This window comes from Colletes gigas, unplaced genomic scaffold (assembly GCF_013123115.1).
Source record: "Colletes gigas isolate AHSC1104 unplaced genomic scaffold, ASM1312311v1 Colletes_gigas_Sc00009, whole genome shotgun sequence".
Classification (NCBI taxonomy): domain Eukaryota; kingdom Metazoa; phylum Arthropoda; class Insecta; order Hymenoptera; family Colletidae; genus Colletes; species Colletes gigas.
This window is the reverse complement of record NW_025106638.1, coordinates 4402344-4419730: the sequence shown is the minus strand read 5'-3', so window position 1 is coordinate 4419730 and position 17387 is coordinate 4402344. Positions and strand designations below refer to the sequence as shown.

The 17387-nt window shown below is 35.8% G+C and overlaps 1 protein-coding gene across 1 annotated transcript in view; it reads right to left on the bottom strand.

The window, feature by feature from the left end:
- Positions 1 to 1179: 1179 nt before the first annotated feature.
- Positions 1180 to 17387, bottom strand: part of LOC122397395 — a 38241-nt gene continuing 22033 nt past the window's right edge. Inside the window, exons 3-4 of the mRNA XM_043396531.1 lie at positions 2037 to 2080; positions 1180 to 1421 (exon numbers count right to left, since the gene is read on the bottom strand). Of these exons, the coding sequence (XP_043252466.1) occupies positions 1379 to 1421; positions 2037 to 2080 (87 nt within the window). The 3' untranslated portion in view covers positions 1180 to 1378. The remainder of the gene's footprint in view (positions 1422 to 2036; positions 2081 to 17387) is intronic.

Here is a 17387-nt window from a genome sequence, read left to right as displayed (position 1 = left end):
CCACAGCATGGTTTGAAACGTTTGATGTCAATGTATTGAAATGGCCTGCATGCTCCCCAGACCAAAATCCAAATGAAAACCTATGGGGTATCATGGTACGGCATATTTATGGAAATAATCGACAATTTTCGAACATTTTGGAGCTAACAACAGCAGTTATTGAAGCGTGGAATCAAATTAGTGAAGAAACTTTGAAAAAACTCATTACAAGTATGAACAATCGTATTTTTGAATTAATACATAAAAAAGGAGGTCCTAGTCATTATTGAAACTGCTCACTTTAATAAACTGAATTAGAAATTTAACACTTTATAGCCATTTAACCTTATTATTACGTTCCAAATACATTGGTGCTATAGTTATGCACCATTGCAATATTTCATTTATTATCATACTTCATGTTAAATTAATGTTATTTATGTATTTTTTCCATTAATTATAATTTTTTTCTAGTCCTTTTCACATGGTATTATTAACATTTAGAAATCATTAGTTACAACTACAAAACTCTTGAAAATTATAGTGGTGCTATAGTTATGCTCCACAGTGTATATTCGAGGAACGTTCAATTTTCATGTAAACGCTTCGCGTCTCTCATCTTTGGTTCGAGACATTTTCGAATTTTTCGTTTCAACAGATCCATGCAGGCAATTCGTCTATTTCAATTTATAATCCACCGCTGAAGTTTATATATTCGATTGTAGGTCCGAGAGACACCGGTGGCCGATCTACATGAAATTTGGTGGAGAGGGAGGGGGAGAGGTACGGATCTCAAATATAAAATTTTAGCTTCGAACTTTTAATAGTTTCCGAAATATTGGGTCAAACTTGGCTGTTTTTCGTTTGGTTATTCTACAATATTTACGTTGGTTAACAAAATTAAAACTTGATATAAAAACCCATTTTCTATGGAACACCTTATAGAATATATTATTCAACATATCTGTATGTATTCATACATCATTATTCAACATTACTGTAAGTCATTGTATACCTGATACCGTGTCTTGATCATTTTTGGCCACCAAAATTAAAATGTAATGCAGCTTGAAAAAAAAACATAAACAATATCAATTTAAAGAAATGATACTTTATAATTCGTATGATACTAAAAAAATATGTTTACATCTTTACAATGGATTTTATTAAAATATTTTAAATAAAAACGAAGTTCTCCGCTCGTTGTCTCCTGTTTACACATAGATGCATTTTGTGTATTTACACGCCACCTAGATGAAAAGAGAAACAAAATTAGCTCAGTTTTTAACGCGTTAATATATAGATTGTAAACAAATTTCAAACCGTGCAAAAGAAGGTCTAAAAATGTATGTTTGATCTGTCCTCGTCAAAATCTCGTCTTCCATCCAGAATGAAAGGTTCAGTCGATCTCTAAATTATCTATCAAACACTTTCTAGCACGCCTGCAAAACACAAAGAATTATATTAGGTGTACAAATGAATAATTCGAATTATCTTAAGCAGCTATAAAATCAAGTTTAAAGTCAATTGATTTTCCCGCTCTTTTGCGGTCGTATAGTGTTGAAATTAGGGGTGTGCGGGATTCTCGAGTACGAGGTCTGTTAAAAAAATAACTATTTTTAAAAAATTTTGTTTATTTAATGTACAACTTATTGCTCTTTGTCTCCTTCAAAGTAACCAACACATCAATTTACTTTCTTCGAAAATAAACATCGAATGAGGCTGAAAAAATAGGATTATTCATTTGTACACCTAATATTAAATTATTCCCCCACCACTGACGCCACGCAACTTACGTTTAAAATTCTCTCTGTTATAATTAATAGCGTTGAAATTGTTCGAGGGGTCGATTTAAATTACTCATCTTACATATTCTGGGCGAATATAGATCCTTGACTTTCAACCGTGAAAGGTCCTAGAATCGTTTTCATCCCACTGGACGTTACTACGAGTTCCCAAGTGTCCCGGCGATCTCCAAACAAAATCAGCTTTCACAATGATCTCAGAATCAAATCCATCTGTCAAATCATTGTGAAAACCAGTTTCGTCTTAGTTACCTGCATCCGGGCGTCGATTCCAACGTATCGTATCCGGCGGCGATCTGCAATCAGATGGCGAAAAATCGGTTAGCGAATGTTACACGCTGAAACGATACCTGGCCTTTATGCAGGGCCAAATTTAGGACTCTGCGGGCCCAGGGATGAAGAACGATATCGAAAAGTCCCTCTTGACAAAGAATTTTTCTATTTTCTATTTTTTTTTTGGGGGGGGGGCGGGGGCGGGGGCGGGGTGCGATACTGGCACTATCGGCTTCGTAATAACACCATTTATCTATTTAAATATTTTATCTATTTTTTATCTATTTTTTAATTTTTTAAATCCTCTGTTTCCTACTTTCACCTGTCTCCTGTTCCTTACTCCAGTTTCTATTTTCTATTTTTTTGGGGTGCGATACTGGCACTATCGGCTTCGTAATAACACCATTTATCTATTTAAATATTTTATCTATTTTTTAATTTTTTAAATCCTCTGTTTCCTAGTTCCACCTGTCTCCTGTTCCTTGCTCCAGTTATTCCCCTCCTTTCTACTCTTTTAACTCCTTCTCCTACCCCTCATCATCTCCTTTTCCTCTTCTTAACTCTCCCGCAACCCTAACCTCGCCTACAACTAAAATTAAAGTTAACTTTAACCTATTATAAAAGACAATAAAACTAAAATAACACTACTTAATTACTAAGTATCACTACCCCATTAGGAACATACTCCTCTTCCTCCTCTTCCTCCTAACTTTCACCGCATGACAAAGAAGTTTGCCAACGTTTGGGGACATCGTTACAAGTAAAAGCGTTATCTTTAAAAACTTCCACGAAAATATTTTGGAAAACATTACAATTTCTTAATATTAACACCAATTCTATAATATAACTGTATGTAAATAAATTGCTTGGTAATTATTTGGAATCGTGGCTGACTCACCGATTTGGAAAACATTGAAATATCTTGTTGAGGATACGAACAACTTTTTTCTATAAAAAATTGTTGCAAGTCCATAAAATTAAATTCTAATATCACCGACATTAATTTGAGTGTGAAGAGGGGGTTCAAGGGGCGAAGTTTAACTTGTATGCACATATGTTTCTCCCTTCGACGATGACAATTAGGGAATATGTATGATCAAAATGTTCGTTTTAATTTGAAATTATAAATAACCACAAATTTGAGGTGCTTCGTCCCCCAAACTTCCCTTCAAATCAGTGCTAATAGTATTTTAGTTATCTTAAATTCCTCGAAATATCGTATATATTGTTAAACATATTTTTATTCAATAATTAAACTATGAAAATAGTCAAAAATTGTTGCAAGCCCATAAAATTGAATTCTAATATCACCGACATTAATTTGAGTGTGAAGGGGGGGTTCAAGGGGCGAAGTTTAACTTGTATGCACATATGTTTCTCCCTTCGACGATGACAATCAGGGAATATGTATGATCAAAATGTTCGTTTTAATTTGAAATTATAAATAACCACAAATTTGAGGTGCTTCGTCCCCCAAACTTCCCTTCAAATCAGTGCTAATAGTATTTTAGTTATCTTAAATTCCTCGAAATATCGTATATATTGTTAAACATATTTTTATTCAATAATTAAACTATGAAAATAGTCGCAAAACAATAGCTTGAAACTTAAATAGTTAGGTTAGACATAATAATTAATATGTGTTTCTATTTTATATACGAATTTATTTCCATACACATAATTAATATTATAATTGTAATTTATGTAATTGGAAAACGTGCTTAGAATAGTATTAAAATACTATTCAATTTGGTGAGGTGACCATGATTCTAAACAATTGCCAATTATTCTACTGCATAAACGGAACAAATTTAAAATTTCTTCGTAAATAATGAAAAAGTATGCCTTTTGGATAATTTTTTTCGAAGTCGAAGAATACAAAGAAAAGGATACAGTAATTTCAAAATCTCAATTTTAATTATCTTAAATCGCTTCAAGCAATTTCTTTATTCGTTGATAAATATGAAACGATCGCGAAAACATTTCTATTTCTATTTATGATTTCATGAATCCTCAAAATCTTAAACTTTACATGTGACTTTACTGTTACTCATAAGAGAAAGTAGTTACTTAACAAAAATAGTTGTTAAAATAACTAACGAAGGAATCTCACGATATTGAGAAATTAATTTTATTCTTGATAATAAGAAAGTGATACTATTAAACTGTTCCATTCTATTCATTCAAATTATAACTTAATCGTTTCGTTGTAATTCAATATTGTTATTACTAGACTATAGGAAATTTTAATTCTCAAAAAACTACAGAATGCACTTAACACGCAAGAATATAAGAAATACTTAAAGTAAGGTACGAATTATTATATCTAGGGGTTGAGACAACCCTCTACAAAGCTCCAATTTCAATAATTTTATTAACAAAAATATGAATTTGCATGAAGATTCGCAGTCTAGTTATTACATTATAATTACATTGGTGCTATAGTTGCGAACCTGTAAAACACTAATTTTGCGTTAAATAAATGTCCTTATTTCATTGCAATAATTTCATTTTACTATGACGTTTGGAACACTTAAATTTTAGAATAAGATTACGTATAAACTGTTGCATTTACACGACAATATTTGTACAAATATGTTATACAGGGTGTTCGGCCACCTCTAGCAAAAATTTTAATGAGCGATAGTAGAGGCCAAAATAAGACAAAAATCAAGAATACTAATTTGTTGGTGAAAGCTTCGTTAAAAAGTTATTAACGTTTAAAGTGCCGCTCTTACTGAATTTTTTTCTCGAAAATGCGCAAGATTTCGGGGGTATGTCTATTCACCAAAAATGACTGTAATTGAACCCTACAACCGAAAATAATTTTTCCACAAAGATTTGCAATTTTTTAATTTTCTCGAATAATTTCACACATTCTAGAATTTTTTTCTCGAAAGTGGGCAGGATTTCGTGGGTATGTCTAATGACAAAAACTGATTGTAATTGACCCCCGCAACCGAAAATAATTTTTCCACAACGATTTGCAATTTTTTTTCTCCGTTGAAAAATTTAGGCACCTGATTGGATTTTCAGTAAGGAATTTTTTTCTCGAAAGTGCGTACGATTTCGGAGGTATGTGTAATGATAAAAAATGATTGTAATTGATCCCCGCAACCGAAAATAATTTTTTTAAAACGATTTGAAAAATTTTTTTTCGCCGAAAAATTTCAGCACCTACTCGATTTTTTTTCTCGAAAGTAGATAGGATTTCGGAGGTATGTGTACTCACCAAAAATGATTGTAGTTGACCCCCGCAACCGAAAATAATTTTTCCAGAACGATTTGAAATTTTTGAATTTAATTGTTAATAACTTTTTAACGAAGCTTCCATCAACAAATTAGTATTCTTGATTTTCGTCTTATTTTGGCCTCTACTATCGCTCATTAAAATTTTTGCTAGAGGTGGCCGAACACCCTGTATAGGACTATCGAATCACAGCTATGTAATTGTATGTTAACGAATATCTGTGAGTCGTTAAATAAAAATGGCGAGCGGAGAAAATGAGAAACGATAGCAACAACGAGCCTAAATTTAGAAAATGAATTAATACTCCGAAACTCTTGAGAATTTTAGCGGTGATATGGTTATGCGCCGCAGCGTAGATCGTATACATATACGAGAGCGCAAGAACGAGGGAAAGAAACGAAAAGATGGCGTCGTCGAACGCGCTCAAAGTGGACCGCGACGTATGCATAATATTCCGCGAATATCTGAAAATAAACGAGCAGACGCGTGCCAGACGACGAAATTCACGATACAGGGATGCGTGACCGACTCCCCCGGCTTTCGTAACATCCTCGAGAGCGGTCTGGCAGCCTCCAACAGACCGCGATCGCATGTCTTCGTCGTGGAGCGTTTCATCCGTCAGACGGCTCGGATGCCGCGTGGACGAGCGTGGCGGATCACCGTGACCCGTAGGAATGCAAGGAACGATGATCCTTGATATTTAAACGATCATTGATCTACCACCAATGGATCGACCTGGGAGGTTTTCATCGTCTTCGCCGGAAGAACCTTATGAGGCGATTTGAAACGTTACGATCGATACGCGACCACGTACAATAGGTATACATGCTCGAAAGTTCACTACTTTCGCTCGTCGAAATCATCGTCGATCCCTTCGGGGCGAAAGCATGTCATAGGTCGATAATTAATGGTAAAAGTTATTAGGTTAATTAAAGCCTGCTGGACGAGTATAAAGATATACAGTATACAGGGATATACAGGCTGTTTGGCCGTCCTTGGGAAAAATTTTAATGGGAGATTCTAGAGGCCAAAATAAGACGAAAATCAAGAATATTAATTTCTTGATTGAGATCTCGTTAAAATGTTATTAAAAAATTTCAAATCGTATGGGAAAAATTATTTTCGGTTATGGGGGTCAATTACAATCATTTTTGGTCAATAGACATACCCCCGAAATCCTATCCATTTTCGAGAAAAAAATTCAATAAGTGGACAAATTTTTCGTCGAAATTAAAATATTCCAAATCGTTTAAAAAAAATTATCTTCAGTTGCGGGGGTCAGTTACAATCATTTTTGGTCATCAGACATACCCTCGAAATCCTATCCACTTTCGAGAAAAAAATTCGAGAATATGTGAAATTTTTCGGCAAAATTAAAAAACTTCAAATCATTCTGGAAAAATTATTTTCGGTTGTGGGGGTCAATTACAATCATTTTTGGTCATTAGACATACCCTCGAAATCCTACCTACTTTCGAGAAAAAAATTCGAGAATATGTGAAATTTTTCGGCAAAATTAAAATATTTCAAATCATTTAAAAAAAATTATTTTTGGTTGCGGGGGTTAATTGCAATCATTATTGGTGAACAGACATACCCCCGAAATCCTACGCACTTTCGAGAAAAAAATTTCGAGAATATGTAAAATTTTTCGGCAAAATTAAAAAACTTCAAATCGTTCTGGAAAAATTATTTTCGTTTACGGGGATCAATTACAATCATTTTTGGTGAATAGACATATGCCTGAAATCCTACGTACTTTCGAGAAAACAATTCTTTACCGAAAATCTGATGTGAGGTTAGAAATGGTTCCTCAAAATTTGATGTGTATTTTTAAAACATCATAATTCCTGAACGGATTGGAGGATTTTAATGTTTCAAAAGCCTAACAACGCGTATTTCGGTGAAGAATATGTAGAAATTCTAACAATATTAGAAAAGTTGTTCCTAGACTCTGTAAAGTGAGAAAAAGTCCATAAAAATGGTCCAATTTCGAAACGACTATAACTTCTGCAATAGTGGATATACTTGAATGAAATTTTTTTCTTAAATAGTGTTTATAGGTACCTACAGAAAAGTATTAGACAACATTTTCGTACAGCGTCAAACAAATTTATGAAAAATGAAAAGCAAATTGTTAAGAAAAATCAATATGGGCTGCTGAAATTTTTCGGCGAAATTGAAAAGTTTCAAATTATTCTAGAAAAATTATTTTTGGTCGCGGGGGTCTATTACAATCATTGTTGGTGATTAGACATACCCCCGAAATCCTACCCACTTTCTAGAAAAAAATTCGAGAAGGTGTGAAATTTTTCGACGGAAAAAAAAATTCCAAATCGTTCTGGAAAAATTATTTTCGGCTGCGGGGGTTAATTACAATCATTTTTGGTGAATAGACATACCCCTGAAATCCTACGTACTTTCGAGAAAAAAATTCTTTACCGAAAATATATTGTATGGCCAGAAATGGTTCCCCAAAATTGCCGTTCTACGGGCGAAGCTTTAAACGTTAATAACTTTTTAACGAGGCCTCCATCAACAAATTAGTATTCTTGATTTTCGTCTTATTTTGGACCCTAGAATCTTCCATTAAAATTTTTCCCAGGATTCCTATATAAGAACAAGATTTCCCTTAACTTTTATGTCGAACTAGACACGACGTCCTCAAAAAAATCGGTTTCTTTTTAAATTTCATTTTCCGAAGATATATTTCTACGGATGTACGACGACGAATTTGACTCGTCACAATCTCTTCACGCCAAGTTTCACATTGACGAAGCTATTTTAACATTGTAGCATTCGCTAGCTTTACAGTCTCTTGCAATAATCGAGGTTCCCCGTGGCGTAATATCGCCACAGATATTAAAAATCTGAAAACGTATTTTTCAATTGAAAAAAAATTTTTTTGAAACGTTTCTTCGTTACGACACTTCCTTTCCTCATAAGTCAAAATCTAAAAAGGCAAAACCGACCATTCGGAGTTTATTGCCAACTAAAGAGTGTCATTTTTCCACGGCGATACGTTCCCAGCGTCAGGGAGCACGATACCGCGGCTCATTAATAACGAGGCCATGATCGGCGAAGAAATCGAACGGATCGAATCGAGAGTTCAGTCGTTTCTCGAGTCGACGGTAACGATCACGGAACGTGAGGATCGGTCGACGTATACTATTTTGCACGTGCGCTATCGGTCGTCCGATAACGCGCTGACGGTTACACGAAACCCTGATAAAGATACGTCGCGACCCTGCGACCCCGTTGCGATTCCGTGGAAGTGGCCAAGACGAAGAAGACGAGCCTTCGACGTACGACGATTAACGGAAAGTACTTCGAAATGGCAGAGATCACGAGGAATCCGCGGTGCCCTCGCTCCGACCAACGCCAACCGTCTCTTTTTATCCGCGAAGTCGACCAAACCGAACAGCGACGGAAATTAAAAAAGATATACGACGCCCAGCGATATCGTAACGACACCGAACACGCAGAATGGATTCCCACTGATGACCACGCGTATGGAATCCTTCCGAGAATCGGGCCACTAGTTTTATCTAATTAACCAGGCGACTGCGACACGCTGTACTCCTCGATCGTAAAATTTAACGAGCCAAGATCGGCGTGGCTTCGTAACGATCGTTTGGCGACGAGGATCTCCGCGGCCAAGAACGGATTCTTTCGATGCTCCTTATCGCCCGAACGGAAACTTTAATCAGACCGTGGAGAAGTGGTGTAAAAACTGTCAATGAAAAACAGACGGTTCGGTTCGCTCGAGACTTTTTATCCATCTGGCAGGAGATATTTTTAATCGGATCAAGTCGCGTTATCGACAGACTACTGTTGCATCGACTACTGGTATTCGAAAGTAATACCGACGGTTGGTACGGTTATCGATCGTCGGTATTGCAGTCACGCATCGGATAAAGTAACACTCTTCCTTACCGCGCCAGAATACAGGGTTCTACGTTGTCGACGCGACGATCTTCGAAGCGACCCGATCGAACAAATAACCTGAAAATTGTTTTGCAAATTAACGACCAATACTTCACCGAATCAGATATTACCGCTAAACGTTAATATTCGGCCATCTTGTTGCATACGGTTCATTCTTTCCCAACGACCGTAACGTGTTTTCTGTTGCGTTGAAAATTTCCTGGAGAAGGAAAAACAATTTCGAAAATTGTCGGCGTTCGGGAGAAACGAGAATCCGAAGAAACCGAATGGGGGCTTCCTTAGCGAGATACAGGGCATAGTAAGAGGAAGAGGCGTAAAAGTCATTCAGACCAGCGTTGAGCCATTGATAGAGGCGACGAAGCGAGGTCAGCTATTTGTACGCGTGACAGACCCCTCCAGAGAATCTCGCGTGTGGACGTGGATGGAAACACACGCACTCGCGCGCCCGTTTCCGTACACGTTCCGCGGCGCTGCGTGTACGAATCTCGTTTTTAGAGCTTCGATACTCCGGCTCTGTACGAATAACCGAATAAAAAGACTTCCAGGGATTATCTGGGTCTCATTAGAGCTTGCTCGTGATTCACGATATTATTTTTGTCCCTCTTTGTACGGAAACATTTTGCGCACGGATCAAATCGTTTTGGTCCCTCGGGAATAATAAACGGTCGAAAAATATTAACGGAACAACGGATCGATTATATAAAATTATATAAAAGTCTAGCCTCGGTGGCGAGCCTGTCGCGAATCGCGTTTTTCCTCGTTCCTCTCTCTCTCGATCGTCGCGAAGCCGATCACGAGCGATCCAACCGCGCAAGGAAAGACAGATCTTTTCCACGCAAGACCGATCGCGAGGAACACCTTGACAAGGCTGCCACTCTTGGAATTCGCTTCTCTCCCCCGGCATACCGACAGAGTGAGTAATTGAGCGAGCGAGAAAAACGCATGCCGCGACATAAAGTGACGGAGACAGCGGACGAGCAAAATATTACCGACACCGCGAGGGACGGGGTGGAGTGGGGGAGGGAGGAAGAGCACTAGTACAGGACGCAGACGGAGACAGAGACAGAGACAGAGACAGAGATAGGAGAGACAGAGACGGAGAGAGAAGTTGCGAGGTTGCGCTGTGAATAACTACGCACGCCGAAAGAACCGTAAGAAGTTCGAAAAGTGTCACAAGACAGGACGAGACGCGACGATTCTTCTTTCCTTTTCCTCCTGGTTCGTGACCCGCCGCGAACTAGGCGAAAATAGGCCACCACCCAGCCGGACCTAACGACAAAGTCCGCTCACCGGAATCCGACGAAATTCGCGACACGTCCTTTTCCAGCGAAAAGCGTTTCGAAGCGTTTCTAGCGAATGCCAACCGCCGAGGCAAAGGCTATTTGCTCGTTTCACAAACGATGAGATCTCTCGCGGCGGGTTTAACATTCCTCGAACCATTGGATCTTATATTAGGTGGTAACGTATGAAATGTCAGTTTCTTTCGCTTACGTGTGGAACCGCGCTTTTACGCGTTGGTTAACTGGAACAACATAACCCCTTCGTGGGCGGACATTTTGGAACGCGAACGTTAGAGCAGAATAAAGACGTTAATGTAATGAATTGGTATGTATATTACTGGACAAATTTCCTACTGAAAGCTTGTAAAACTTCGAAGTTTCATAACTTTGTTAGAATATATTAAAAATAGTTGCGATAAAAACTGAATTAGAGGTTATGCTTTTTACATCTCCTTTAGCTAATTTAACACTAGATTTACGGAAGCCGTAAATTTGAACGCGTAAATATTATTTTTTAACAACTTATGTTGAATTTGATTAATGCAATGGCATGAATACATACTCCAATTAAAAGAAAAACCGTATTGTAACGTAGTTGTACATTATTCCATATTTGTCGGCTAAAAATCGGTAACGTAGACCAACCGTCATTTCAAAATGGACGTTACTGCTAGTCATACACGATTTATACAGGGCATTTACTCCAATGCATTATTAACCATTAGACAAAAATTTGTTGATTTTGTTATTATGAAATGATTAATTAAAGAAAAAGTCTCAACCTTAGATAGAATACGATCAATTCTCATCTCTATTGTACTTGAATCAGTGACAGTGATAAATTGAAACTTGAAAATATTTCAGTTTTGCTTATGGTTTCATTTGTTTATACCGACATAATCGTTTTTAAAACACGAAAATCAGGGACGCTGTTCCAATTTCTTCCCAATTTAAAATGTATTGTCGGTATCGTGTCGGTAACGTAGTTGTACATTATTCCATATTTGTCAGCTGAATATCGGTAACGTAGACCAACCGTCATTTCAAAATGGACGTTACTGCTAGTCATACAGATTTATACAAGGCATTTACTCCAATGCAATGCATTATTAACCATTAGACAAAAATTTATTGATTTTGTTATTATGAAATGATTAATTAAACAAAAAGTTTCAACCTTAGATAGAATACGATCAATTCTCATCTCTATTGTACTTGAATCAGTGACAATGATAAATTGAAACTTGAAAATATTTCAGTTTCGCTTATGGTTTCATTTGTTTATACTGACAATCGTTTTTAAAACACGAAAATTAGGGACGCTGTTCCAATTCCTTCCCAATTTAAAATGTATTATCTTACAGTATAGATATCGAAGTTTAAGCAAAGTTTATTAATTTTTAATGCGGCTAAATTAATTTTCTGATGTTTACCAAAAAAATTCGATAATTTCTTTAACAATTTCTTCGTATGTGACACGACTATTTTCATTTTCCTGATATTCAAAACAATAACAGTGATGAATTAATTAAAAATTGTTTCAGTTTTGCTTATTTAATTTTACAAGTTATAAATTATAACGTAGTTCTTTGTAATATAAATATTAAAATGTGAAGCTATACATTGAATACTCTCTTATTTGTAATATTGGTAGAAATCGGAAATCTAGTACCAACAAATAATATCCCCAATATTTTTGTATATTAGTAACACCAAAGTATAATGAAATAAAATAGCAAACCTGAAATTTACGATTGCTGTAACAGTATTAAATCGAAGTAAAATGGAAACAATCACATTCCGCGGAAAATTATACAAGAAATTGCTTATCGAATATTTCCTCGGTGTGTAATATTCAGTGAGATCAGACGCTTATTTTTGTCGCGTTACGAACGCGTTCTGTCCGTCAGTGCATTGGGCAGATCTTCGTCATTTTACGGAAAGAATTCAATTTTCATCGCGTGTTATCGGTCGATGCAGCAATGGTTCATTAGAATGACGTTTAATCGGTGAACCGTAAACTCCGTTTCATAAATTTCTCTGATCTTCATTCGATTCACGGGCATCCGTTGCGCCTCGAGCTTCATAGATTTTCTCAATTTATTCCAAAGCGTTTAGAAATTGTCATGGTGCTCGAGCAGAGATATCTTGCGAGTGCTTTAACAGATTGCCGTGGATCTGTGTCAATTATAGTCCTTGAATCTCCGGTTCTTCGTCCTCTGCGCAGATCTACTCCGCTCTTCGTTTTCGAGATCGTCGTCGCCGGAAGAAAATTTTTAAATAAATCGTCGAATCATTCGCGCTTCTTTATTCAAAAATATATGCTGAATAGAGTATGTTTATATTACCGGATTAAAATTTATAAAAACAGTAACTCGAATTTCATACGTTCGTTGTTCGATATTGCAAAGGATATACGAAACTCCGAAATTTTAGAAAGAGGGGATATGTTCATATTTTTTAAAAATGTTCGTCCAGTCGATTTGTGAATTAATAATAGGCGAAAACATGCGTCGAAGAAGTATGTACTTTGAATTGTTAACGTACGAATGAAAACAAAGGTTGCCCTGAGATTTTAAGTACGTTCACCTCACCGAAGATTTGTCTCGCGTAAAATTGATCGCGTTCCCATTTTCTGCTGCATGCTTTCATAGCACTTTCGAACTTTATTATTCGGTTACCTGAGAGTCAACACATCTTGGAACGTTCTCTATTCTTTCAGGATAGTATTTGCAGACATACGTATACACGGTGTTCTACACGGAAAAGTGAATGGAAAATATAAGAGTACAAATTGGTTTCGAGAACAATTTTGAAAATTTTTAAAATACCGATCTACCTCGATACGATTTTATCGTAGCATTTTGATTCCTTGAATTTTGGGCAAAAGTGATGTATTGAATTGATCAAATATTTAGAATATAATAACCCAATAATAAAGGATTTCATTTTTATGATTTAATTTTCCATACTTTGGAAGTAGCAAAACTGAATAAATCTTTTATTCGATTTTGTTAAAATAAAGTGTGATAAAGAACTATCCCATACAATCGATATATTCAGTGAAGTATACAGGGTGTTCAGCCACCCCTGGGAAAAATTTTAATGGGAGATTCTAGAGGCCAAAATAAGACGAAAATCAAGAATATCAACTTCTTGATTAAAGCTTCGTTAAAAAGTTATTAACAAAATTAAATTAAAAAATCTCAAATCGTTCTGGAAAAATTATTCTCGGTCACAGGGGTCAATTACAATCATTTTTTATGAATACACATATCTCCGAAATCCTACCCATTTTCGAGAAAAAAATTCGAGAAAGTATGAAATATTTCGACGAAAAAACGAAATTTCAAATCGTTCTGGAAAAATTATTTTTGGTTACAGGAGTCAATTACAATCATTTTTTGTGAATACACATATCTCTGAAATCCTACCCATTTTCGAGAAAAAAATTCGAGAAAGTGGGAAATTTTTCGACGAAAAAACGAAACTTCAAATCGTTCTGGAAAAATTATTCTCGGTCACAGGGGTCAATTACAATCATTTTTTATGAATACACATATCTCCGAAATCCTACCCATTTTCGAGAAAAAAATTCGAGAAAGTATGAAATATTTCGACGAAAAAACGAAATTTCAAATCGTTCTGGAAAAATTATTTTTGGTTACAGGAGTCAATTACAATCATTTTTTGTGAATACACATATCTCCGAAATCCTACCCATTTTCGAGAAAAAAATTCGAGAAAGTGTGAAATTTTTCGACGAAAAAACGAAACTTCAAATCGTTCTGGAAAAATTATTCTCGGTTGCGGGGGCCAATTACAATCATTTTTGGTCGATAGACATATCTCCGAAATCCTACCCACTTTCGAGAAAAAAATTCGAGAAGGTATGAAATTTTTCGACGAAAAAACGAAATTTCAAATCGTTCTGGAAAAATTATTTTTGGTTACAGGGGTCAATTGCAATCATTTTTTGTGAATACACATACCTCCGAAATCCTACTCACTTTCGAAAAAAAAATTCAGTACTGGCAAAACTTTAAACGTAAATAACTTTTTAACGAAGCCTCCATCAACAAACTGGTATTCTTGATTTTCGTCCTATTTTGGCCTCCGGAATCTCCCCTTACAATTTTTCCCAACACCTTGTATAATCCAATAAAAAATTTTATTTTTATGACTTCATTTTTCATCCTCCACTTTGGAAGTTGCAAAACTGAATAAATACTTTGTTAAGACAAAGTCTGACAAAGAACTATCCCATATAAAAAGTTTCTTTTTATCCCACGTAAAATAAGAATTTGTACAGATTGCTGAACAGCCATTTAATATTTATCCTTTTCGAGATATTTAAATAGTTTTGGTGAAGTTAACGAACACCCTGTAGACGCATATAGGCGTTTGCAGCACGCAGTTCACCGATCGACTGAATCCTTATAAGCGTCCGCAGTACCCTATGGGTTAAACGAAGTCAAGCAATTAATGGTGAACCTCGCTCGCGTCCAACCACCGACTACCTTGCGTCTTCAGTCGATGGGATTTCCTATACCAACGAGCCTGACAAAGTAAAATCCGGAATAACAATACTGCGCAAGTTACCACGTAGATTGAAGACAGAGACACCTAGGTGGTTCAAGTAAACGGACGATGTGGCTACCGAAAGCCGTGAAAGGGAAAAAGTCAGCCACGAAACGTAACGTTGCCAGAGGTTGGTGAACTTTCTACGAACGACTAGCTGGTTCGCATCGGCAGTTTGACCACATTACGAATCAACAGGGGCATATTGTCACGTAACGCGAGCCGAACAGCCTTCCTTTCGCGTGGTCGTTGATCCTGCTTTCGCGGATCCTTCGTTCGGGGCCGCTTTCAAGTTCGCCGATCGCTCCAAACTTCGCGCTCGTTTCGCGCACGTAAAATCGCCGCTCGGCGCTGTCGATTCTCGACACCAGACGCTCGAAAACTTTCGAACCCGAGGAATCGAGGAATCGATACACGATTCGCGATACTATCGAGACGGGAGTCGAACGACAGACGCGACGAAAACGTCCAAAGATGGCACCCCGTTAAAAAAGCCTCGAATAGCTTAAATCTGTTCCGAGTTAACAAAGTTTTATTTTATACAACGGGATACTTAACCGAGTTTTCTGTCAGTGAAGCGAGAGGAAATATAAATTAAATTTAACCAAAGTAGTATAACTATTATGCGCTTAAATTTTATACAGATTGTTCGGTCATCCCAGGGAAAAATTGCAATGGGGGATTCTAGAGGCGAAAATAAAACGAAAGTCAAGAATACCAATTTGTCGATGGAGGCTTTGTTAAAAAGTTATTATTGTTTAAAGATCCACCGTACTGAATTTTGTTCTCGAAAATCCGCAGGAATTCGGGGATATATCTATTCACCAAAAATGCTTGTAATTGACGCCTGCAATTAAATATAATTTTTTTAGTATGATTTGCAATTTTTTAATTTCGTCGACAAAATTTGTCTACCTATTGGAATTTTTTTCTCGAAAGTGGGTAGGATTTCGGGGGTATGTCTATTAACTAAAAATGCTTGTAATTGATATCTTCAACTAAATATAATTTTTTTAGTATGATTTGAAATTTTTTAATTTTGTCATAAAATTTCACACTTTCTCGAATTTTTTTCCCGAAAGTGGGCAGGATTTCGGGGGTATATGTATTCACCGAAAATGATTATAATTGACCCCCGCAATTAAAAATAATTTTTTCAGAACGATTTAACATTTTCTTTTTTTGCCGAAAAATTTGGGCATCTATTTGAATTTTTTTCTCGAAAGTGCGTAGAATTCCGGGGGTATGTCTATTAACCAAAAATGCTTTTAATTGATCTCTTCAACTAAATATAATTTTTTTAGTATGATTTGAAATTTCTTAATTTTGTCATCAAATTTCACACTTTCTTGAATTTTTTTCTCGAAAATGCACAGGATTTCGAGGATATGTCTATTAACCAAAAATGCTTGTAATTGATCTCTTCAATTAAATATAATTTTTTTAGTATGATTTGAAATTTTTTAATTTTGTCATAAAATTTCACACTTTCTCGAATTTTTTTCTCGAAAGTGCGTAGGATTCCGGGGGTATGTCTATTAACCAAAAATGCTTGTAATTGATCTCTTCAACTAAATATAATTTTTTTAGTATGATTTGAAATTTCTTAATTTTGTCATCAAATTTCACACTTTCTTGAATTTTTTTCTCGAAAATGCACAGGATTTCGAGGGTATGTCTATTGACCAAAAATGCTTGTAATTGATCTCTTCAATTAAATATAATTTTTTTAGTATGATTTGAAATTTTTTAATTTTGTCATCAAATTTCACACTTTCTTGAATTTTTTTCTCGAAAATGCACAGGATTTCGAGGGTATGTCTATTGACCAAAAATGCTTGTAATTGATCTCTTCAATTAAATATAATTTTTTTAGTATGATTTGAAATTTTTTAATTTTGTCATAAAATTTCACACATTCTTGAATTTTTTTCTCGAAAATGCGTAGGATTCCGGGGGTATGTCTATTAACCAAAAATGCTTGTAATCGACCCCTGCAATCAAAAATAATTTTTTTCAGAACGATTTAACATTTTCTTTTTTTGCCGAAAAATTTGGGCAACCGTTTGAATATTTTTCTCGAAAGTGGATAGGATTTCGAGGGTATATGTATTCACCGAAAATGATTGTAATCGACCCTTGCAAACGAAAACATTTATTCCAGAATGATTTGAAATTTTTGAATTTAATTGTTAATAACTTTTTAACGAAGCTTCCATTAACAAATTGGTATTCTTGATTTTCGTCTTGTTTTTGCCTCTAGTATCCCCC